At 59.1% G+C, this 23,078-nt stretch overlaps 3 protein-coding genes across 8 annotated transcripts in view; 2 read left to right on the top strand and 1 right to left on the bottom strand.

The window, feature by feature from the left end:
* The window catches only part of LOC136173999 (folate receptor alpha-like), a 42,670-nt gene extending 41,496 nt beyond the window's left edge, over positions 1-1,174 (top strand). For 2 of the 3 annotated variants that reach the window (XM_065943778.1, XM_065943774.1), the window contains exons 4-6: positions 32-220; positions 333-468; positions 614-1,174. In XM_065943778.1, coding sequence (XP_065799850.1) covers positions 32-220; positions 333-468; positions 614-900 — 612 coding nt within the window. In that variant the 3' untranslated portion in view covers positions 901-1,174. The remainder of the gene's footprint in view (positions 1-31; positions 221-332; positions 469-613) is intronic. The other variant, XM_065943775.1, reaches the window with a different exon arrangement.
* A 1,893-nt stretch (positions 1,175-3,067) lies between these two features.
* Positions 3,068-18,044, top strand: INPPL1 (inositol polyphosphate phosphatase like 1). Of its 2 annotated transcripts, XM_065943772.1 has the most exons (29): positions 3,068-3,182; positions 3,998-4,399; positions 7,113-7,176; positions 7,268-7,418; positions 7,655-7,775; positions 8,005-8,145; positions 8,391-8,484; positions 8,590-8,679; positions 8,850-8,948; positions 9,061-9,211; positions 9,302-9,408; positions 9,728-9,830; positions 9,913-10,109; positions 10,399-10,516; positions 11,064-11,160; positions 11,435-11,573; positions 11,689-11,788; positions 11,888-11,976; positions 12,210-12,291; positions 12,424-12,513; positions 13,075-13,188; positions 13,326-13,414; positions 13,841-13,928; positions 14,021-14,176; positions 14,420-14,498; positions 14,593-14,733; positions 16,036-16,708; positions 16,975-17,108; positions 17,214-18,044. In XM_065943772.1, the coding sequence occupies exons 2-29, from the start codon at positions 4,203-4,205 to the stop codon at positions 17,302-17,304; spliced, it is 3,795 nt and encodes a 1,264-aa protein (XP_065799844.1). In that variant the 5' UTR covers positions 3,068-3,182; positions 3,998-4,202; the 3' UTR covers positions 17,305-18,044. The 2 variants fall into 2 exon arrangements, with proteins under 2 accessions (XP_065799844.1, XP_065799845.1); XM_065943773.1 differs by lacking the exon at positions 16,975-17,108.
* Positions 18,045-18,678: 634 nt separating this feature from the next.
* PHOX2A (paired like homeobox 2A) lies at positions 18,679-22,627 on the bottom strand. 3 transcript variants are annotated; one of them, XM_065945515.1, is made up of 3 exons: positions 22,411-22,627; positions 20,042-20,236; positions 18,679-19,148 (listed from the first exon to the last, which is right to left on the bottom strand). In XM_065945515.1, exons 1-3 carry the CDS (start codon positions 22,625-22,627, stop codon positions 18,679-18,681), a joined length of 882 nt encoding a protein of 293 aa, XP_065801587.1. The 3 variants fall into 3 exon arrangements, with proteins under 3 accessions (XP_065801587.1, XP_065801586.1, XP_065801589.1); XM_065945514.1 differs by having other exon boundaries at positions 18,679-19,181; positions 20,045-20,236; XM_065945517.1 differs by having other exon boundaries at positions 18,679-19,131; positions 20,049-20,236.
* Between the last annotated feature and the right edge of the window lie 451 nt (positions 22,628-23,078).

Below are 23,078 nucleotides of genomic sequence, written 5' to 3'. Positions count from 1 at the left end.
AGGCAATTAGTCTCATGTCTTCCCCACCCAGTGCACCCCCTGGAAGAAGAACGCCTGCTGCTCTGCCAGAGTCAGTCAGGAGCTGCACAAGGACACCTCCTCCTTGTATAATTTTACCTGGGACCACTGTGGCAAGATGGAACCCGCCTGCCAGCGCCACTTCATTCAGGACAACTGTTTGTACGAGTGCTCACCCAATCTGGGGCCCTGGATCCAGGAGGTACTGAGGTCTCCCTCCTTCCACCCCAGCAGGCTGCCCCCAACTCAGTCATAGCTGTTCCTACCAACATCCCTGGCTGACTGAGCCTCCCTGCCCCTACGCTCTCCCCCAGGTGAACCAGAAGTGGCGCAAAGAACGGTTCCTGAATGTGCCCCTGTGCAAAGAGGACTGTCAGAGCTGGTGGGAAGACTGCCGCACCTCCTACACTTGCAAGAGCAACTGGCACAGGGGCTGGGACTGGACCTCAGGTGAGGGCTGGGGGTGGGGTGGGCAGGGAGGGGTGGAGAAAGGGGGTCTGAGGATTGGGGTTGAGCAAGGATTCCTAGGGGCGGCCAGAGTTAAGCTTTGGGCCTAGGGACAGAATGTCCATGCCCACCTTCTCTCCCCCTGCAGGATCTAATAAGTGTCCAAATGGGACCACCTGCCGCACATTTGAGACCTACTTCCCCACACCTGCAGCCTTGTGTGAGGGCCTCTGGAGTCACTCCTACAAGCTCAGCAACTACAGCCGGGGCAGCGGCCGCTGCATCCAGATGTGGTTCGACCCTGCCCTGGGCAACCCCAATGAGGAGGTGGCGAGATTCTATGCCTTGGCCTTGACTGCTGAGGCCAGGCCCCAGGGTATTAGACCTCTCTTGCTCTGCCTGGCCCTGATGCTGTCACTCTGGCTCCATGACTGAGTCCAGCCTGTCCCCAGGTTTGATGACCAGGCTGGGCTCAGTTCAGCTCCCACAAATGAGGGAGCCATCAGCATGCTTCCATTCATTATCCATCCCTTTGTCATCCAGTTCCTGCTCCAGGGTGGGGCTTGGGGTTTCTCTGACAGCCAGTTCTAATAAATAGACCAAGCACATCTGAGTCTGATGAATTATTTTGGTTCTGAGTTTGTGTGCGGTAGAGGGCAGATTCCATAGTTTTTGGATTCCTTCAGATTAGAAAAATAAGACATGAGCTTGAATACCAGTTCCGCTACTCATTATGTGAAAATTAATCAGTTACTTGACTTTTCTTAAACCGGTTTCCTTCTCAATAAAATGAAGATAATAATCTTTCCTTCTCTCATAGTTGTGAAATGTTGCCTAGAAAGCATGTGTGCCCAGTGCCTGCACATTATTAGTCCTCAGGGATCCTGTGGCCCTCATAGACCCAAATGAGAGAGCCAAGTCCAGGACTTCATTATTTATACTGGGTCCCAAAGGAAGGCCTTTTCCCCAGGCTCTGTGTTCCTTTCTGCTGATACGGGAAAACTGGGGATTGGAGTCCAGGGAAGGGGGTGTGGGTGTGTGTGTGTGGGTGTGTGTCCAGGGAAGGGTGTGTGTGTGTGTGTGTGTGTCCAGGGAAGGGTGTGTGTGTGTGTGTGTGTGTGTGTCCAGGGAAGGGTGTGTGTGTGTGTGTGTGTGTGTGTGTGTGTGTGTGTGTTTGTGTGTGTGTGTGTGTGTAAACAAATTCACCCATGATACCGACTGAAGGGGCAGAGTTGGGGTTTGGCACCTCAGAGAAGAGGGCAGTCTGTGAGGTTCCGGCAGAGCAAACACTGCAGATCCTAACCCTAGTTCTGCCCTGCTAAGTCCTGGAGGCGTGGCTGAAAGAGGGGCGAAAACTCTTAGGGCTTCCCAGAGGCGGAAACTATCCCCGACACCTTTGTCCCCTCCAGGATTGCTGGGTGTGCCTCTCCTGGAGGACTGGTCTGTCGTTACACAGCCCCCAGGAACTGGGCCTCAGTTTATCTCAGGGTCTCTGGCTTCCCCTTGGGGAAGCCTTTGTCTCCACATCCCAACCACAGTTATCCTCAGAGAGGCGCAGGTACCTGCAGGTACCTGAATGAGGACTCCAGGCAGGTGGTGTCATCAACTTGAAACTAGAAGCTAGGAATGAAGACTCAGTCTAGGTCTCTCTTACCTCTTCACAGCAAGAGGTGACTGAAGGGGGAAGTTGGCCACAGATTGCAGGACGAGTAATTGGTTTATTGGAGAGGTCTTGAGACACTGTTTCCCGTGTGGATGGGTCTCAGTCATTACGTTTATCTAGACTGGAAGGCCCTATAGACCCCTCTCCACGTCCCTGGTTTTGCTCCAGCTGGGTAAAGTCACTGTATATTTGAAACAGAAAAAGGAGCTCGTTGAAACTGACCCAGACACAGATTCTATTCAGCAAAGTGAAAGTTCCCAGGTTAAAGGGGATCCTCTAAGAGCGGCCTGAGTTGGCAGCAATGGGAACCAGGCTGGAGGCCTGTGCCTTTAAGGATCCAGGGGGCAGAGGGGCGGGGCAGGAAGCGGACTCCCAGGAGACGCCGCCACCAGCTAGGTCTTTTTTTGGGGAGGGGCGGGCCAGACCCTCCTAAGACTCCCGCCCCTTTCCGGGCGGCCCAGGGACCCTACCACTCCTGGTGGGAGGGGAAGAGGCCAGGGGACGACCGAGCGAACCCGGTCTAGGGAGCTCCAGGCTCCGCGTCCCGCCCACAGAGGCTCAAGTTTGTTGACTTGGAGGGAGTAGCTGGGGCGGGGGCGGGTGCTAATAATACCCGTTCGTTCCGCCGCCGCGCTTTACAGTTTACACAGCTGTCACCTTCGTTACTCCTTAATTAATAATAAAAATAGCCGCCTTTCGGGAGCGCCCACTGGATGCCGGGCCCCGTGCCGAGAGCTTTACAAGCATAGTCTCGTGGACTCTGCCCTCAAAACGTTATCCCCATTTTACAGAGCCGGAAGGCGAGGTTCGGAGAGGCGCCCGTGACCTGCCCGAGGTCAATCGGCCGATCAGCAGCTCTGGGATCAAGGCGCTGGGCCCGGGCGAGGCGGGGCGCGCGAGTGCTACCCCCGGCTCCGCTGAGAGCCGCGGGGGCGGAGCGGCGGGCGGGGCGGAAGGCGAGGGGGGTGCGGCGGCGGAGGATGGCCATCTTAAGTGGCCGCTGAGAGTCCAGGGCCGCTTCCCCGGGGAAGGGGGCTTCGGAGCTGCCCAGGAGGTGGGAGTCTGAGCACGGCAGCCGAGGCTCTAGGGAGAGGTCGGGAGCCCGGGCGGGGGGGCTGAGGGAACTTTCTTCTGTGTGGGCAAAGGGAGGCCTGCTCTCTAGACTGCTGAACCCCTCAAGGCCGGGGCCTGCGGGTATGGGGGATGGTGCCAGGGAACTTGGCCGAGAGGGGGAAGGGCTCTGCCTGGGCTGAGAGGGGCTGCCAGGGACGGTGCTTGGGGATTCGAGGACACTGGAGCTGTTCTGGGGGGTTGTGAGGGATCCCCCCCAACGGGATTTGGAACCAGTAGAGTTTGGGGGTTCAGGTCTAAGAGGGGGCTGGATTTCAAGGTAGTTGGGGGTGATGGGGAGAGGGGACGGCAGGAGGTTCATCATGGGATCCTTTGCAGATTTTGGTAACTCGATCCTACGAGTCTGTAGGGAGTCCGAATGGAAAGGATTTGAGGGTGGTATCAAACGTTTATGGGAGTTGGGGGGTCGTATAATTGCCAGTGTAGAAGGAAGGGGTCGGGATCCCGAAGTGTCGGGGCGCAGGACTCAGGGGACTCGGGCTTCGTTGCAGGGGTTAGGAACTGGATCTCCTCTGGTGATGGCGGGGCAGGATCACGTGGGGTTTGAGAGGCCCTGGGATTTGGGGGTCCTGGGTCCTGCGGGATGCAGAGGGCAACTTCCCCATGGGGAAGAGGGTGGGGGCAGGGGCGGGCCGGGCCTCGGGCCGAGCGGTGGGGGTGGGGGCCGGCAGCCCGGCACGGCGCTCCGCTCCTGCCCCTCCCCCGCCGCCTCTGAACAAACTTTTCTTTCTCTTCAAGTTGAGGCCGGCGCTGCTGGCGGCGTCGGCTGCGCGGCAAACCCGGCGGCAAGCGCGGCGGAACGCGGAGCTCCGATCTCCGGGTCGGACTCGCCGGCGGATCCTTAGCCCCGGGACCCGGGCCCGGTCCCAGCCTCAGCCCCGAGCGTCCCAGGGCGGATGGCGCGGGGAGGTGGGCGCGGGCGGCGCTGAGCCCTGCGCGGGCCATGGCCTCCGCGTGCGGGGCGCCGGGCCCGGGGGGCGCCGGGCCGGGGGCCGCTTTGGGCAGCCCGGCCCCCGCCTGGTACCACCGCGACCTGAGCCGCGCCGCCGCCGAGGAGCTGCTGGCCCGGGCAGGCCGCGATGGCAGCTTCCTGGTCCGAGACAGCGAGAGCGTGGCGGGAGCCTTTGCTCTCTGCGTCCTGTGAGTGGGGCCGGGGCTCCGAGCGGGCGGGGGCACGGCCCGGGCTTCCCTGAGTGTTGTGGGGGGAGGGCCTGGGACGGTGGGACGCCAGCGCCCCCCAGAGTGAGGACCTTGGCTTTCTGCCGTACTTAAGGAAGGATGCAAGGAACACTTCCTTCCTGCTGTGTGTCTGGGGGCAGAGTATATGGGGTCCTGCTGCCCAGGGTGGCTGTAATTGGGGAAAATGTAAGGAGTCTCTGATAGACCAAGTCAGGCATCCTCCAGGCAGGCTTGAGGATGTGCATTCCACAGTTGTGTGCACTTGTGTTTATGTAGAGATCCGGTATCTGACTAGGAGCCGGGGCCAGAGGAACTGATGGCTTGTGTGGGGGGATGCCCAACAGCTTCCTTAGGGGGACTTTCTGAATCCCAGGTCTGAGACTGGGGCCTGCCTGGATATGTATGACTCGGTCTGGGGGGCAGGGTAGCGTGGAGGAGAAGGGACGGGGCGGCTGTATGGGGCCATGTCATTATTTCATGAATCAGTGAGTGAGTGTGTGTGCTCTAGCTCTGGGATGCGGCTGCCCTAGGCCTGAGCTGTGGGTGCTGAGTGTGGGGCTAGGGCTAGACTTGGCAGCTCTCCGAGTGGGCCTGGTTTTATGCTTCTACCCATCAGCCATGTGTGGCGGTGGTGTTGGGTGGGTTTGCACTTTCGGTTTTGGAATCTTCCTGAGCTGCAGCCCACCCCCCAGATAAGCCACTGGGTGGGCTTCTGTAGGCCCCTGGAGTGGGAGGTAGTGAGTGGGAAGCTGTGACGCTGCTTTGTTAACTCTCGTTATGTTCCTCAGCCCCGTGAGCCCTCCCAAGTCCCTATCCTTGTGTCTCTTTCCCCTCTGTTCTCCTCACGTCTTTGAGGGTACACTGGCCTAGGCCAGGAGTTTTTAGTTAGGGTTGATTTTACCCTTGGGGACAGTTGGCAGGGATATTTCTGATTGTCACAACTGGCATCATGCTACCTGCTTCTAGTACGCAGAAGCCAGGGATGCTGTTCAACAGTACACAGGACCGTCCCTCACAACAGAAGAATGTGGTCCATAATGTCAGCAGTGCTGAGGTCAAGAAACCCTGGCCTAGGCAGTGGACCTGAAGAGGAAGGGGCTTATGTCTCCACGTCTGAGGCCCAAGAGGGGAGACTGGGCAGATGAATATCTTAAAGAGTCCTGCATACCAGCCCCCTGTGAGGCATACCCCCTAATTAGGGAGGGGAGGGAGGCAGGTGCTAGGTCAGCTGTTGAGTGGGAGGGGGACAGCTGGGCCTGTGTCCCAGGAGGGAAAAATTCTGGCTCCATTGCCAGGGAGGGGCTGGGTGGGGTGGGGGTCTGTCTGTGTGTGGGGGCTTCAGCTTTACCAGCTGACTCTGGTTACTCTCTGCATCTCAGGAACCTAGAGGTGGATGATCAGAAACATACTTGCTTACCTGTACATGACCCCTATGTGTACAGGGGAAACAAAGACATACCCCTGCCCCTGTAGTCACAGGCAGCCAACACGCAGGCCAGGATACAGGTCCTGGCCTCTGTTCTGACTCTAAATGCTAGCTCGGCCTCTTCCTTTGTGGCCTTAGGCAAATCACTTTTCTTCTTTGAGCCTCAGTTTCCTTTTCTGGAAAATGGAGATGATAATAATACTTCCTTCAAGTGTGAGGATTAAATGAGATCTTGTCTGTAGGACATTGAGTACCTGGCTTGTCATAGAGACAGGACACAGTTAATGGGATGCTGTTATTGTTATAAACACAGACGCACAGTCCACAAACCAACACACCCAGTCACACACAGATACCCACAGTTTGTGCCCAGTAGTCAGGAGAGTCCCCATAAGGAGAGTTTACCTGAGAGGAGAGGGTGGCCCTGTGCCCAGGGTATAGGTCTCCTCAAGTAGGCGTTTGATCCTCTCTCGTGCTGGAACCCACCTGCTGCCCGACACATGGCCCAGGTGACCCCCTTGGGCAAGCCTGCCTGAAGGCATGGCTATAGAGAGATCCTCCACCCCCACCGAGTGCGGGCTGTACCATTCAGGCCAGGCTCAGCTGTCACCTGCTCAGCTGTTGCTGCCGTCTGTCAGCACCCCTCGTGCCCCTCCTCAGCTTGGGGCGCCTAGAGGCCCAGGTCCCCCACAGGGGGCCCCCATGTGTCCTCCCAATTTCCTGGTGTCTGAGGAAGGGGAAGGAAAGCCCTAACGAGGTATCCCCACATCCCCTCAGCAAGACTGCTCCAGACATACCTGACTCCAGCAGGACTAGACAACCAGTGTAAACACAGACAGCAGACACATGTGTGGTAGCACATCACCCATGCACGCAGACGAGTTACCCAGGCTTCTGAGGACTCTTACTCTGGCGGGGGGCCCAGACTGGTACCACAGCCCAGAGGGTCTGTTTAGACAGCTGCAGAAGCCACAAAAGAGCTGCCTGTTGCTTCCCCGGCCTTGCAGTGGGTGTGGAGCATATGTAGGTCTGGGGTGGGGTCCGGTCATTCCTGCTCTGCTTAGCACCAGCAGGATAGAGTGGACAGGCCCCATCATTAACCCTGTGCAGCCTGGGTAAACAGTTTTAGGGAAACCTAGCCAAGGGGCCCCGGGGGCTGGGCCCTCTGGTTGGCTGAAGGAAGGGATGCCTTGGGGCTTAGATGCCATCCCGGGGGAGATAGATTTGGACCCCCTGCTTTGCCGTCAGGTATCAGAAGCATGTGCACACGTACCGGATTCTACCTGATGGAGAAGATTTCCTGGCTGTGCAGGTGGGAGCTTGGACCCTGACCCCGGCCTGGATTCTAGCCTGAGGTTGGGGACCAGGTGACTGACCCTTCCTCCACTCTCGCCGGCCTGCAGACCTCGCAGGGTGTGCCGGTGCGGCGCTTTCAGACCCTGGGGGAGCTCATCAGCCTGTATGCCCAGCCCAACCAGGGCCTGGTATGTGCCCTGCTGCTGCCCGTGGAGCGGGAGCGAGAGCCAGACCCGCCGGACGACCGTGACGCCTCAGGTGCTGCCTGGGTGCCATGGACCTTCCCTGCCCCTCACCGGACACCCCCTGTGACTTCCCACCCCATCTTCTCAACCTGCCTCCTCTGAAGCCCCCTGCCACTCTTCTGGTGCCTGGGCCATTTATTCCCTTCCATGGAAGTCCCCAACAGACATGGTACCCACCCCCTTACCCCCACCCCCCACTTCACGGAGAGCAGGAGGCTCACACTGCTGCCTCCTGGCCCCTGTCCACAGATGGGGAGGACGAGAAGCCCCCACTGCCCCCGCGCTCTGGCTCTACCAGCATTTCTGCCCCCCTGGGGCCCAGCAGCCCCCCACCAGCCCCTGAGACCCCCACAACTCCAGCTGCTGAGAGGTGAGATCCCCCAAACCCTCCTGAGCAGGCAGTCCTTGTCTTTTCTGAGAACCATGTCCTCAACAAAGGTGGGAAGACCTTTAAGGCACCCCTTTCCTGACTCCCAAGAGGCAGACACTCTGGTCTGTTGCACTCGGATTGCCACTTGTACCGTCTCCTCTAGGGATGGGGTGGGGGTGCTAGGACATATCAGTGGGGCCCCCACTGACCTCTTAACCCCTCCCTCAAGTGCTCCCAACGGGCTGAGCACTGTGTCGCACGAGTACCTGAAAGGTAGCTACGGGCTGGACCTGGAGGCTGTGCGGGGCGGAGCCAGCAACCTGCCACACCTCACCCGCACCCTCGCCACCTCATGCCGGAGGCTGCACAGGTACCTGGGGCACCCAACGCCACGCACCACACCCTTACGTCATACCTGTCCGCTCCCGCTCCCTTGTTACACAGATGCCCTGACCTTTGACCTCTGGCTCAATACAGAGAGCCTGCTGTTGCCTCCTGACTTTTCCTCACCTGAACCCTGGTATCCTCATGGTGGCAGCTGAAACTACTGCACACTCAGCCCCTTTTCCTTGTACCTGGGTCAGAGTGGGGAGTTCTGACCTAGTGTCTCCATAGTGAGGTGGACAAGGTCCTGTCAGGTCTGGAGATCCTGTCCAAGGTGTTTGACCAGCAGAGCTCACCCATGGTGACCCGCCTTTTGCAGCAGCAGGTGGGACTGTGGAGAGACCTGGGGAGTGGGTTTGTGTTCTGGGACTGGGCGGGGGGCCTCCTGCTAGGTGGTCTTATGGACAAACCTCATTCGTTCTCCCTGCAGAACCCACCACAGACTGGGGAGCAGGAATTAGAGAGCCTGGTGCTGAAGCTGTCAGTGCTAAAGGACTTCCTGTCAGGCATCCAGAAGAAGGTGCCCTGACTCTTGACCTTTGACCCCTGACCCCCTCACCTGGCCACTTGCCTTGTCCTGATCTGAACCCTGAATCTATAGTTCGGCACTGACACCAACATGAGCAGTGCCCCTTCCTGCCCCTGCCCTCAGCAAGGCTCCTGACCTGGCCCTGCCCTTGCCCCCTCCAGGCCCTGAAGGCCCTACAGGACGTGAGTTCCACAGCCCCGCCGGCCCCACTGCAGCCATCCACACGTAAGGCCAAGACCATCCCTGTGCAGGCCTTTGAGGTACATAGCGGGGGGTGGGGGGACCTTCCAGGGCAGAGAGTTGGTGGAGGTGAAGAGAGTGTTACCTGCTCCCCAGCTCTTTTCAGCAGCACCCCCCTTTTCTGGCTTGCAGGTGAAGCTGGATGTGACCTTGGGCGACCTGACCAAGATCGGGAAGTCACAGAAGTTCACGCTGAGTGTGGACGTGGAGGGTGGGCGGCTGGTGCTGCTGCGGAGACAGCGGGACTCGCAGGAGGACTGGACAACCTTCACGCATGACCGCAGTGAGCCAGGGCCCAACCCAGGATGGGCAGCAGGGTGGGCCCCCTGGGTCTGTGGGCACAGGCTGGTGTGACCCATTCTCCATCCCCTAGTCCGCCAGCTCATTAAGTCCCAGCGGGTCCAGAACAAGCTGGGTGTCGTGTTTGAGAAGGAAAAGGACCGGACGCAGCGCAAGGACTTCATCTTCGTCAGCGCGCGGGTGAGCAGCGCATGGGCCTGGCTGCCGGGGGCTGCAGGGGTCCCTGCCAGATGGGAGGAAAGAGATGTCATCCCTCACGGGGCAGGCGGTTATGATGGGGTAGAGAGCATGTGTGCTGAGAGTGGGCAGCCTGAGGGTGGGCTGATAATCATTCAGTGAACATTTACTGAGCACTTGTTGTATGCTTGAGGAGTGGCTGTGTGGTGGTGAGCCAGAGGCGTGTCCCTGTCCTCGAGGGACAGGCCACCTAGCAGGGTAGGCCCATGGAAGGGGGTTTCCTGCTGCCCACCTGTGCCTGACTGACTGCTGTCCCCCGCAGAAGCGTGAGGCTTTCTGCCAGCTCCTGCAGCTCATGAAGAACAAGCACTCCAAGCAGGACGAGCCCGACATGATCTCCATCTTCATAGGCACCTGGAACATGGGTCAGGCCTGTGGAGGGACTGGGGTGGGAGAGAGGAGGGGCCCCAGGCAGGGGCCTGACTGTCCCGTCCCCTCCACCTCCAGGAAGTGTGCCGCCTCCGAAAAATGTGACATCTTGGTTCACATCAAAGGGTCTGGGGAAGACCCTGGATGAGGTCACGGTGACCATACCCCATGACATCTATGTTTTTGGGACCCAGGAGAACTCAGTGGGTGACCGAGAGTGGCTGGACCTGCTCCGCGGGGGCCTCAAGGAGCTCACGGATTTGGATTACCGCCCGGTGAGGGGATCTTATCTTGTCCAGCCCCTCTCCCCACACACTGGCTGGCTTCCCACAGCTTGACTGGCTCTCCCTCTGGTCCCTGGAAATATCCTTTAGGAAGTCTACCCTGAGTCCTTTATGCTGTGGGAAGGCCACTCTTTCTGGTCCCTCAGGAAAAGGTGTGGCAGGCCTTCTTAGCTTGTGATTTCCAGAACTGTCTATAGTGTGGGCTGGGCAGGGTGAGGGTGAGGGAGATGTGGACAGTGGCCCAGCCTGGGGCAGGGGTGACGCTGCACCCTCTCCCCAGATTGCTATGCAGTCACTGTGGAACATCAAGGTGGCTGTGCTGGTCAAGCCAGAGCACGAGAACCGCATCAGCCACGTCAGCACGTCCAGTGTGAAGACCGGCATTGCCAACACCCTGGGTGAGGAAAGAGGGTGGGGTCCCTCTGTCCATTCCTCCTGCTTCCTTTCCAGCCACGGTCCAGGGTCTCCTCCCATCTATAGAACTCTTTGAACTTTGCAAAGCGTGTTCATATTCTAAATCTCTTCCAGCCCCACCAGGAGGCATGGCCAGGATAATTATCTCCATTTCATAGATGATAAAACTCGAGCCCAGAGTAGTCAAGTGACCTGTCTAAGGTCACACAGGCTAGTACGTGATAGAGCCTGGCACCAGCATAGTGCCCAGGTCTCCCTGTTTGCAGTCCAGTGCTACCTCAGGATAGACTGTGCTCAGAAACTGCAAAGCCTTGCCCCTTCACCACTGGGGTCCCAGTGATCTCCGGGGACTCTGCTCTCACGTGCAGACAGATTCAGACCATCCAGATGGGGCTGCAAGTGCCTGGTGTGGACCCCAGAGAAGGCGTGGTTTTGTATGCAGGGAACTGCCTGCCTGCCTTATGCCATGTGGGGGAGTCGGAAGGATCTTTCCACTGCTGTGACCCAGGCATTCTTCTGTTGCCCTGACAGGAAACAAGGGGGCCGTGGGTGTCTCCTTCATGTTCAACGGCACCTCATTTGGCTTTGTGAATTGTCACCTCACCTCGGGAAATGAGAAGACTGCCCGGTGAGGGGGTGCCTTCCCAGTCATCTCTTCAGCCTTATCCTCTATTCCCCTGAGACCTATTCCCTCTCCCGTATTCTAGTCCACGACCTTCCTACATCCCTGTTCCCCAAGGCCTCCTTCCTTACCTCAACTTGGGACCCCTATGTCTGTCCCTGATTTTGACCTTGTCCCCAGCTCCTTCCTCTGTCCCCGGGGACCCTGATCCCTGCCCTGTCCCCAACCCCAGCCAGAGACTTCTTATCTGACCCTGGAGTTCCCCCTACCCCCACCATAGGCGGAACCAGAACTACCTGGACATCCTGCGGCTACTCACGCTGGGCGATCGGCAGCTCAGCGCCTTTGACATATCTCTGCGTTTCACTCACCTTTTCTGGTTCGGGGACCTCAACTACCGCCTGGACATGGATATACAGGTGTGAGCAGGGCCCGGTGGGTGGCGGGTAGGGAGGCTGGGCTGGGGGCCAGGTGGGCTCTGACCTCTGGCTTGAGAGGGCAAGGCCCCAGCTTTTATGTCCCCTCTCCCCTCAGGAGATCCTGAACTACATCAGCAGGAAGGAGTTTGAGCCCCTGCTCAGGGTGGACCAGCTCAACTTGGAGCGGGAAAAGCACAAGGTCTTCCTTCGATTCAGTGAGTGTGGGCGCGGTAGCGGCAGTCCCTGGGGGCCAGGGTCCTTGTGGTATCCCCGGGTCTTCAGGGCCCTGACCCCTCCATCCCTGCCTTTCCTAGGTGAGGAGGAGATCTCCTTCCCACCCACTTACCGCTATGAGCGGGGTTCCCGGGACACGTATGCCTGGCACAAGCAGAAGCCAACTGGGGTGAGTGAGGAGAATGGGTTAGGCCAGGGGAGACCCCCCAGGACTGTGGTGAATCAAGAGTGTGTGTGGGGTCAAGCCTCTGCACTTACCTTTCCAGCCTCTCTGGTCCCTTGAGGCCTCGGGGGTGATCCTGGGTGTTGGAAGTGGATGTTGGACCCAGTGTGGTAGGGGCATGGGCCTCAGCTGAGCAACCCCTAGCTGACCCCTGACCACACTGCCATCCCCTGCCCTAGGTCCGGACCAACGTGCCTTCATGGTGTGACCGGATTCTTTGGAAATCCTATCCTGAGACCCACATCATCTGCAACTCTTATGGTCAGAGCCTCCCGGACAGGGTGATGGGCTATCCCGGGTGGTCGCTCACCTGACTCTTCCTTGGCTTTGGGAATCGGGAACAGAGAGTAAGGAGCTTTCCCCTGAGCCCCCATTCCTACTCCCCTCCCCCAGGTTGCACGGATGACATTGTCACCAGCGACCACTCCCCTGTGTTTGGGACGTTTGAGGTTGGAGTTACCTCTCAGTTCATCTCCAAGAAAGGTGGCTATTCTGGCTGTGCTGTGGGTGTGGTATCCATCTGGGTGGGTGCAGGTGCTAGCCTGGGGGGTGTGCATAGCTTTGAATATATCTGCGTGTGTGTGGTTGGGTGTGTAGGGGCGGGTACATACATGCATGTGCAGGAATGTGTCTGAATATGTGATGTGTAAAGGTGTCTGTGTTCCTGAGTCATCGTGGGAGGTATATGCCCGTGAGCAGGTGTGTGCATGAAGGTAATCATGTACATGCTTCTGCCTGCCTGGGGTTCCTCGTGTACCTGTGTGCCTAGTGGCATGGTGGATTGTTGGCGGGCATATCCTACAGACACTCTGGTTCCCAGCCCCTTCTCAGATGGTCTCTCATTCTTGGGTTGTCTGTCTGTCCCAGTCCCAGGTCCAGGCTTTGGGGTCTCCCTGGGGTGCTGGGGATGGAGGAGGCCCCTCCTGGCCTTCCCTCCTGCTCTGCCAGGGCTCCAGATTCCCTGCCGCAGTGCTGTCTCTGTGTCCTGTTCCTCCTGCCCACCCTCTCAGCCCTCCTGTCTGCATTCCTCCCTTTGCCCCTCAGGGCTCTCAAAGACCTCAGACCAGGCCTACATTGAGTTTGAGAGCATTGAGGCCATTGTGAAGACGGCCAGCCGCACCAAGTTCTTCATCGAGTTCTACTCCACCTGTCTGGAGGGTCTGAGGCGGGGCCCAGGGTTGGGTGTGGGTCATGGGGGATGGGAGGCCTGAGGTGCCCAGGGTGGTCAGCCCCCTAGTTAGGGGGAAGGGAAGCTGAGAGGTGGCACTCAGTTGGGTGTCCCCTACCCCCACCAGAGTATAAGAAGAGCTTTGAAAATGATGCCCAGAGCAGTGACAACATCAACTTCCTCAAGGTGCAGTGGTCCTCACGCCAGCTGCCCACGGTGAGGCTTGGGGGTGAGGGCACAGAAGTGTAGCCGAGCGCCACCTGGAGCCTGCCTGGGGGCGGGGGGCGGTGGGAAGAGCCCATGGCCTGGGCTTGTGTGCGGAGTGGGCATGAGTGAGCACGAGGGCATGTGCTTTATTTGCGGTGGGGGAGCAGGTGGGAGACCAGGTTGCAGTTCATTCATTCATTCTGTAAATACTTCTCAAGGCTTCACTAATCATCAGATGCTGTGTTGGCCATTGTTGATGCAGAAAATTAATTAGTTACAGGGCTTTTGACTGCTCTGAAAGGCCCATGGGAATCTTTCCTTCAGGTGGACGGGAGTGAGCACGGACAAGCTTGAGGGTGGGATGAGCCACAGTCACAGCAGGAAGTGGGGGGGGGGGGGCGTGCTTTATTCCTCACTGGGCCTCTCTGCTCCCAGCTCAACCCCATTCTGGCTGACATCGAGTACCTGCAAGACCAGCACCTCCTGCTCACAGTCAAGTCCATGGACGGCTACGAATCCTATGGTGAGGGTGGAGGGGGGCTGCGGGGCACAGGAAGCCGGGCAGGGCCCTCGGAAGGCTTGGCAATTTGCTGGTCTGCTCCATCTGCCCTTCAGGGGAGTGCGTGGTGGCGCTCAAGTCAATGATTGGCAGCACAGCCCAGCAGTTCCTGACCTTCCTGTCCCACCGCGGCGAGGAGACAGGCAACATCCGTGGCTCCATGAAGGTGCGGGTGCCCACAGAGCGCCTGGGCACCCGTGAGCGACTCTATGGTGGGGGCTCCATTGGGAGGGGTGTGGGGCATACAGTGGGGCGGTGCGGGCAGGTCTAGGAGAGGAGGACCAGGGCTGTGGGGCGGGCGTTGGAATCCCTGGAACATTTGGCAGTTGTACAGCCAGGTCTGGGGGGTGGGCCTGCCCTGGGGAGTAGCTGGGAAGGGGCTAGCTAGCCCGTGGGTGTCTGTGAGGTGCAGGACCCCAGGTCCCTTCTAAGTCTCCTTTCCCTTCCTCTCCCAGAGTGGATCAGCATTGATAAGGATGAGGCAGGAGCAAAGAGCAAAGCCCCCTCTGTGTCCCGAGGCATCCAGGATCCCAGGTGAGCTGGGGCTCTGTGGGGAGTCACATGAAGGGGTGCCTGGGGACTTGTGGCCAGCCCCTGCTTCATGTCCCTCCCCTGTGCACCCTGACAGGTCAGGGAGCCGCAAGCCAGCCTCCACAGAGGCCTCCTGCCCACTGTCCAAGTTATTTGAAGAACCAGAGAAGCCACCACCAACTGGGAGGCCACCAGCCCCACCCCGAGCTGCTCCCCGGGAGGAGCCCTTGACTCCCAGGTGAGAGAAGGAAACTGTCATTCCTATCCTTTATCCATCTTGATCCATCACTGTGCACGGCTCTCAGGGTTGGCTTGGGGATCATCTACTGCTTGGGTCTCTGTGGGGCCCTACACCCATGGCCAGTGGCCAGCCAGGCCTCCTGAAGGTGTGGCTCTGAGTCAAAGGGAGCATGGTCAGCCTCTCCTCTCACTTCTGTCTTAAAAAATAGACTTAGAAATGGTTTCTGCAACAGCTCCCTTAGACACTTAACTTGAGCCTTCTGTTTGGAGAAGGCCTGTGTCTCAGCACAGGTTTCCCTGGGGTGTTCTATGGAATACTGTCCTACAAGATGCCCCACTGGAAACCGGTTTGCTGTCAAATGAGTTTGGGAAATGGTTGTTTTTAGATTCTTTTCTTAGATATTCCCAGTGCACAATAGTATCAGCAAAAGCTCTGAGCTTGTGGACAGGAAGGAAATCCTTTTTCAGCTGTGTTGAATATAGTTTCCCAAACTTAATGGGCCAGGAAACTTTTCCATGCAGTAACTATTAATATCCTGGGGAACTACAGTTGACCCTTGAACATGGCAGGGGTTAGGGGTGTATAACTCATAGTCATCCCTCTGGATCCCCAGTTCCTGTGTATCTGAGGTTCAACAAATGTGGCTCATATATCGTGCAGTACTGTAGCAGTGAAAAAAAAATCCGCATGGAGTTGGACCCGAGCAGTTCAAGCCCATGTTGGTTAAGGGTCAAGGTCAAATATAGTGTTCTGTGGATCATACTTTGGGAAAGTGAGGCTTGCTTTTTAATTATATCCAGTTGTCATTTGAACATAAATAAAAATTCCTGGTGCATTTTCAGTCATCTTCAGCTGTTATCAGTCACCTTGGTTTTATCTTCAGCCTTGAGTAAAACTAACCTGAATCCTTGAGTAAGATTCCTCAGTAGACTGACTTCAGATGCCTCCAGGGCTTTCCACATCTGGCTGGTCATTCTCTTTGAAGGCTTTTATTGCCCTGCCTTCTGGCCTCTGTTTTCACCCATTTTACACTCAGCTTTTACAGTTACAAAATCAAAAAAGATCGGAGAGTCTTAGTGAGTGAGGCAAGGAAGATTGGGGGTTATGCAGTTGTCTCCCCAGTTTTAGAGATGAGGACACAAAGGGGCAGAGAGGGAAAGTGACATGCCCACAGTCACATGCAAGTCTAGGGGTGGGGGCTTACAACTCCTGACTGCCTGCCCAGTGCTTCTTTCACTGCACCCACTGCCCTTCTCCCCTTGATTCTGGGCCCTGATTTTATTCTGCTCCCAAACCCAGGTTGAAGCCAGAGGGGGCTCCAGAGCCGGAAGGGGTGGTGGCCCCCCCACCCAAGAACAGCTTCAATAACCCTGCCTACTACGTCCTTGAAGGGGTACCACACCAGCTGCTGCCCCCGGAGCCACCCTCACCTGCCAGGGTTCCCGTCCCACCTGCCACCAAGAACAAAGTGGCCATCACAGTGCCTGCCCCACAGCTTGGGCGTCACCGGCCTCCTCGTGCCGGGGAGGGGAGCTCATCAGATGAGGACTCTGGGGGCACACTGCCCCCTCCAGACTTTCCACCACCACCACTGCCGGATTCAGCCATCTTCCTGCCCCCTAGTCTGGATCCTCTGCCAGGGCCAGTGACCCGGGGCCGCAGTGGGGCTGAGGCCCGTGGCCCACCACCTCCCAAGGCCCATCCAAGACCCCCACTCCCGCCAGGCCCCTCGCCCACCAGCGCTTTCCTGGGGGAGGTAGCCAGTGGGGATGATCGCTCCTGCTCCGTGCTACAGATGGCCAAGACGCTGAGTGAGGTGGACTATGCTCCTGCTGGGCCTGGCCGCTCCATGCTCCTGCCAGGCCCCCTGGAGCTACAGCCACCCCGGGGGCTGCCCTCGGACTATGGCCGGCCTCTCAGCTTCCCTCCACCTCGCATCCGAGAGAGCATCCAGGAGGACCTGGCAGAGGAGGTGGGTGGGCCAGGGGTGGCTGGCTGTGTGTCTGCAGTGTATGCATGCCCACGAATGGGGGTATCCTTTCACTTCACCAGTTCAGCACTCAGAGGTGTCCCCTCTGCCCTGAGCTGGGCACTGGGGAGGTGAAGGTCGCAGGAATCAACCCCTTGCTCTGCCTCTCTCCCCACCGCAGAGCACGTGGGAGAATATGGCTGTCTGCAGGTTCTCCTGTGTGTGCAGGCCCCCGTCACTGCTCCCTCTAACCTGCTCTATTCCCTCAGGCTCCGTGCCCGCAGGTCGGGCGGGCTGGTGGGCTGGGTGAGGCAGGCATGGGAGCCTGGCTGAGGGCCATCGGCTTGGAACGCTATGAGGAGGGACTGGTGCACAATGGCTGGGACGACCTGGAGTTTCTCAGGTGGGGGCGGGGCTAGAGGTGGATGGGGTGGGGCTGGCCTTGGGGGCGGAGCTAGGGGCGCTCTGGACCACCTGGCCCTTCTCCAAGCGTCTCTTACCCTTACAGCGACATCACTGAAGAAGACCTGGAGGAAGCTGGGGTGCAGGACCCAGCTCACAAGCGCCTCCTTCTGGACACCCTGCAGCTCAGCAAGTGACCGCGGTGGCATTTTGAAGCTGCGAACTGAGCGCCAAACCCGCCCTTGAAGGCCCAGCCAGAGCCCTGGAGTTAAAGAGTTATAAGGCGTCGGGGCAGTACTTCTCTGCCTATTTATTGGGGACCTGTGTTCCCTACTGCCCAATCATTTGCCCAATCATTGTCCTAATTAGGACATCCTACCCCTCACCTTTTAGAGCCAGGGCTGCGGAGGTCAGTTACCATGGTTACCGAGGACCTCGGTTATTCTGGTGCTGTCCTCCCTTTCTGGGCCACGCCTCCAGCCCCAGGGGGGCCACGGGGTCCACATGGGTACGTCTTGGGTCCCCATTTTCACCGTTGTTCCTGCTGCCCTCCACCTAGCCTGAACCACTGGTGGAGGGGCTCAGCTGGGACCTCTCCCAACCCCCGGTCAGGGGTTGTCCGTCCGGAAATGAAGGAATAGCCCGAGAACTGGGCTGGGGTTTATTTAAGCTTTTCTGTGTGGGTTTAGGGAGGGCGTGCACTTTAATGTTTTGGGGGCTGGTTTGGGTGGGGGCAAAGAATCTTGGCCACAAAGCGCCAGTTTGCTTAGTTTTGTCTCCTGGTCTATACCACCTGCGCTGCAGCTGTGTGGCAGCTGGGGGTTCCTCGCTGGTCATAAGGGGAACTGGGCTCTTGCAGGCAGCCTGTCCCCTTCATGGGTACCGAAGGGTTCCAGTGTGATGTCAATAAATTAAGTTTTATTTGGATTGAGCAAAACTCACCTCAATAAATTACAAGTTTTTCAAAGAAAAGAACAGCAACAACAACAAAAAAGACAGGAAAGAGGAAGCCCCTCTGTCCCGATGCCCTGGCAGCTCTACTCATCTCAGGGCCTCCCCTCTGTGCCAGACCGGCTGAGGATGGGCAGGGAGGAGTGGGGGACCCTTTGCGCCGCTAATTATCCCAATGATGACCAGCCTTTGCACGGGTGGCGTCGGTGTGGGTGGGCCCGAGGGCTGGGCAGCTGGCTGGTCACCAAGCTGAGGAAAGACCCAACCAGCTGCAGAGGCAGGGGAGGAAGCCGGGCTGTTCCCATTTGAGGATTCACCTTTGAGCACTGTTGGGGCAGGCATTGTTTGATCACTTTTTCAAAGAGAGCCAGGCTAAAATGGGGTCCTCTGAGCTCTCCTGGAGGGCATCCCAGTGAGAAGTATCCGCCCCCGCCCCCACCCCCACGGTGCGGAATGGGGAGACGAGAGTAGCCCTGGCTTGGCCTCCGAAGCTGGGGAGGGCACACGGAGGGGTCAGACACAGTGGGAGTGGGGCCATCAGGCAGACCTGGGATGGGGAGGGGCTGTCAGGCCCTGGAGGGGCAGGGGTAGGCAGGCCCGGAGCCTCTGGAGGCCGGCGGCTAGAAGAGATTGGTCTTCAGGGCGGGGCCGGGCTTCCGGTGAAAGGAGGACAGAACCCCCGAGAAGGGCCCGGGCCCGGGTTCAGCCGGCTGCCAGGCCTTAAGCAGCTCCGCCGCGCCCGCGCCTGGCCCGCCGCCCCCACCGCCCGCCACGCCGGCCCACAACGGGCCCTTGAGCTGCTGTGGCCCCGGCCCAGGTCCGGGCCCGGAGCCCAGGGCGGCGGGCAGCGGGCTGGGGCTCAGGCGCGGGCTGGCCAGGCCGGGGGCGGGCGGCGGCGGCGGCAGCGACGCGGTGCTGTCGGGCGTGGGGCTGCACGTGGACTCCTTGGAGTCGTCGTCCTCGGACGAGCAGCGCGCCTCACCCTTTTTGGCTCCCGCCGCGCCCGCCGCACCCTTGGCGCTGGCCGCACGCTCCTGTTTGCGGAACTTGGCCCGGCGGTTCTGGAACCAGACCTGCGGGCACAGGGACCGGTCAGCCCGGGGCCGCCAGGCGCGAGTGAGACCTCCGGCCGGAAGGGACCGGGTCACAATTACTACCGCAGCCTTCCGAGTCTTGGCCCCTCGGCCCTCCACCACTGCCTGCTGTTCTCCTCATCTCTCGCCTCTCTCCCCTGCTCCACTGGTCCCTTCCCCCAGGTCCTCAGCGTCTTCCCCTTGGGATCTGCCCACCCGCGGACCCCGCCGCCTCCAGGTGTTCTGTCTCTTGGACCGGACTCGGACATCACTCTCCTCGTCTCCCAAAGCCCTTGCCCCAGTTCCCCCCCACCAGAAGCCCGGGGCTGTCGAGAGCGGGTTAGGGCACTTGGGAAACCTTTTGTTCAGGGTCTTCAGTAAATGCGCTCCAGCTGAACATCTGTACTCAGATTTATAAGACCGACAAAAGTCTGCTTCGACCCAGCTCCTGCGCCTACTCTGAACCCAGGAAACTCAGAGGTTTCATAGCTGCAGAACTGCTGAGGGGGCCTGGAGGCGCTGACAGGCTTTCCCCCTCTTCGGTCTTGTTTGGCCCCGAGGCCACCTGGAGTTGACCCTTAACCCACTCGTCCTCCATCCTGGCTTCCCAAGCATCACTCTGCCGTGCTCAGCCCTACCCGGGAGGCTGAGGGGAAACAGTGACGCTGAATAGCTCAATTCTTCCTAAGGCCTCAGGCCCCGTCTGCCCGCCGTCTGCTTCCCGGGGCTGCCGGTCCTCTCCTGCCGTCACCGCCAGCCTGCGCCCTGGCCCCTGGCCCTAGCTCTCTGCCAGCAGGCTGCACCCCCTGGCTGCCCGAGTGTGGCCCCTCTGTCCCGCGGACCCCCAGGTGTCAGACACTAACTTCCCGCCCCGCTCCGCGCGCGCACGCTCCCCGCACACATCCGCAAAAACACACCTGCACCCGAGCCTCCGTGAGGTCGATCTTGAGGGCCAGCTCCTCGCGCGTGTAAATGTCGGGGTAGTGAGTCTCGGCGAAGACGCGTTCCAGCTCCTTCAGCTGCGCGCTGGTGAACGTGGTGCGGATGCGCCGCTGCTTGCGCTTCTCGTGCAGGCCCGACGGCTCCGGGAAGAACTTGTAGGGCACTACAGATGTGTGCGGGAGGGGGGAATCAACGAGGGTGGGGACGTGAGGAGCCGAGCCCGGCCCGCTGTGTTCTGCCCCTGGGAAATCGCTTACGGTTCCCTGCCCCTGACCTGGCCCCTGGGCTCGGCCCTCTCAATCTCAGATCGTTTCCCTACCGCTGGATGGAGCCGGCAGGGATGAAGGTGGACAGGGCGCGGGGAGACCTGGGACCCAAAAGCTGCAGCGAGGGAACCAAAATCTGATCCTCTGGTCAAGACTCTTGACCTGTCCTTGCCCTCTGTAGTGTTCCTTCCACCTCCCATCCTACCCACCCCTGCGACCCTCAGCGTGTCTCTCCCTGTCGACCTGACTTCTGATCCTGTTCTATCCTTCCTAGCCTGGGCTTTCTGTGAGGTTTCATCAAAATCCTGTCTCTCCAATAAGCAGTCATAGACTGCAGCTGGGTGACTGACACTCTCCTGCCTAGGTCTACCTTCAGTCCTGCCACGGACTCTCTGACATTTAAAAATTTGGTCATCTTCATCCTGCATCCTTCTTCTCCCCAGGCCTCATTTCCTCAGCCCCACTTCACATCCCATTCTCCTCCAGGTGTCCCCCTCTCCTCTTCCTCATCTCTCTCCATCCTCATTGATCTACAACTTTCCCCTTCTGGACCATTCTTCCCTTTGTGCCCATAGTGAAGGGTTATTTCTCCCTTCCCAGCTTCCTCCATCTTCTCTTCGCCCTTCTTCTTCCTCCCAGGAATCTCTGTCTACCAACTCCTCCAAAAACCAGCCCCAACCCTACCCCTCACTCTTTCTGTCCAGTTTCCCATCTACCCCTTCCCCTTCCCATTGCTCCACAGTCAGCATTTCTGACACTACCTCCCCATTCTTGTCTCCAGCCCCTGTTTAGGTCTCCCCATTCTCCAGAGATCTCCATTATCCTTATCTTTGTCATATCTCCCTAGTCTCTATCTCCCCTAATCCTGTCTCCAACACCTCATGCCTATCCCCATCTTCCTCATCTCTGTTTTCAGTCTTCCCTGGTCCCCATCTCCCATAATTCCTGTCCACATCATCTGGAATTTTTTCATCTCCCCAGCCCTAGGTCCCCATTTCTCCCAGAGACCCCGATCTTTCCATCTCTGCTCAGTTTTTGTGGATCTGTCCCCATCTTCCTCATCTCAGACTTCCATCTTTCTGGGGCCCATCTCCCCGTTTTGTTTCTACCTCCACAGTCCCCATGTGCATATGACCCCGAGTACCCAATCTCCCTGTCCCCATTCCAGTTTCTGACTCCATCTTCCTGGTTCTCATTTCTCCAAGCTCAGGTCTCTCTCGCTATCCCTCCCCATCACACAGGTTCCAATCTTCTACTTGGGTCCTGTGGTCCCAGGAAGGAAGGAAATAAGGAGATTGGGTGGGGCAGCTTGGACTCTAACTGGAGAGATGAGGGTGGCTAAGAGCCTTCATGAGGTTGAAGGTTCAGTTAGAGACTTGGATGAAGGAGGCTTGGGCATCTCATGGGGCTGCTTCTGGGTTCTGCAGGACTCTAGCTGGGAAAATCTCCAGGGGAATGGGGAAATGAAAGTGGCTTAATGACCTGAGCATCCTTTTCTTCTGGCCACAGAATGGGTTTCAGTGGTGCAAAAGGGTTTGGGCACAGGTAGGATGGGTTCAAAACCAGGCAGTAGGGGCTTGATGGTGCTGGAACTCTAGGAAGACTCCCAGCTGGGCAGCTCATCTGCCGCCGGGGCCCATGGTGGGGCCGGGCATGAAGTGGGATGGTGATGATAAGGATGGGCGGTCTGATTGGCCTGAGCCGGGAGAAATCTTCCAAGAATACAGGGTATGGAGAGGTTTGGTGGTCAACCGTTGCATGTGGGCACGGGAGGGCCTGATGAAGAGTCTGGGGCTAGACCGGGGATCTATTTATTTCCTCGACCTGAAGAACACGGGATAGGAATACAGCAGCGAGAAAGAGGAACAGGACGGATGAGAGGGTGGGGCTCAACTCTGCCTAGGGAACCTCGTCTTACTCGGCAGGCTGTAGGTCCCGCGGGAAGTTGGAGGATCTGGCTAGGGCAGAGATTGTGGCGGCTGTGGGGGACCGTCGCAACCACTTGCCGAGTGGGCAGGGGTTGGGGGTGCCGTAGGATTTGCAGGGAGGGTTGGACCGGGGCTGGGCTCACCTGCCGAGTAAGGCGCAGGCTGATGGTCCCGTAGAGCGCCAAGCGCGCAGTTGGAGGAGCCGAGCGCGGGGCAGGGAGGCCCGGCCGCGGGGAAGGCGGGTCGCAGGGGACTGTACTGGAAGCCGCCGGGCTGGCTGCAGGCGCCGAAGTCGCCGTAGGCGGACGCCTCCATGGCCGCCACGCACGAGTCGTACGAATTGAGGTAGGAGTAGTCCATCGGCCCGGGGGGCGGGGGCAGGGGCCGGGCCTGGCCGGGTCGGAGTCTGGGTCCCAGGCCGGGTTGGGGTCAAGATGGGGTTTGGAGCGCCAGGCGCAGAGGACCCGAGGCCAGTTCTGAGCGCCCGCTAGACCGCCCGCCCCGTCGCGGCCGCGTTCCGCTTTGGTGCAACGCAAGTGCAGCCCAGCCCGGCCCGCGCGCCTTTTAACGCGCAGGACCCCGCGGAGGGGGGCGGGGCGGGGCGAGCTCGTCGGGGCGGGGCCTGGACGGCCAAGACCCCGCCCCAGTCTCCCCGACCCCCCCCTCACCAAAGGGTCGCCGCCGCCTTCTTAGGGCTCGGGAGATGCAGGGCAGGCTGCCCGGGGCCCCATCCCTAGAGTCCCCATCCCGCCTCAGTCCGGACCAGACCTTCAGTCTACGCATCGTGCCAGGCCGTAGGGTCCCGACCCCT

Source organism: Muntiacus reevesi, chromosome 9 (assembly GCF_963930625.1).
Source record: "Muntiacus reevesi chromosome 9, mMunRee1.1, whole genome shotgun sequence".
Taxonomy (NCBI): domain Eukaryota; kingdom Metazoa; phylum Chordata; class Mammalia; order Artiodactyla; family Cervidae; genus Muntiacus; species Muntiacus reevesi.
This window is presented reverse-complemented; position numbering and strand designations above follow the sequence as displayed.

Coding starts and splice junctions, on each gene's coding strand:
- INPPL1 (XM_065943772.1), top strand. CDS start 4,203: ATGGCCTCCGCGTGCGGGGCGCCGGGCCCGGGGGGCGCCGGGCCGGGG. Junction 8,146..8,390: donor TCATGCCGGAGGCTGCACAG/GTACCTGGGGCA, acceptor GTGTCTCCATAG/TGAGGTGGACAAGGTCCTGT. Junction 12,514..13,074: donor TCAGTTCATCTCCAAGAAAG/GTGGCTATTCTG, acceptor TTTGCCCCTCAG/GGCTCTCAAAGACCTCAGAC.
- PHOX2A (XM_065945514.1), bottom strand. CDS start 22,627: ATGGACTACTCCTACCTCAATTCGTACGACTCGTGCGTGGCGGCCATG. Junction 20,237..22,410: donor GCCTGCGCCTTACTCGGCAG/GTGAGCCCAGCC, acceptor ACACATCTGTAG/TGCCCTACAAGTTCTTCCCG. Junction 19,182..20,044: donor GGAGGCTCGGGTGCAGGTGT/GTTTTTGCGGAT, acceptor TTCCGGCCGGAG/GTCTCACTCGCGCCTGGCGG.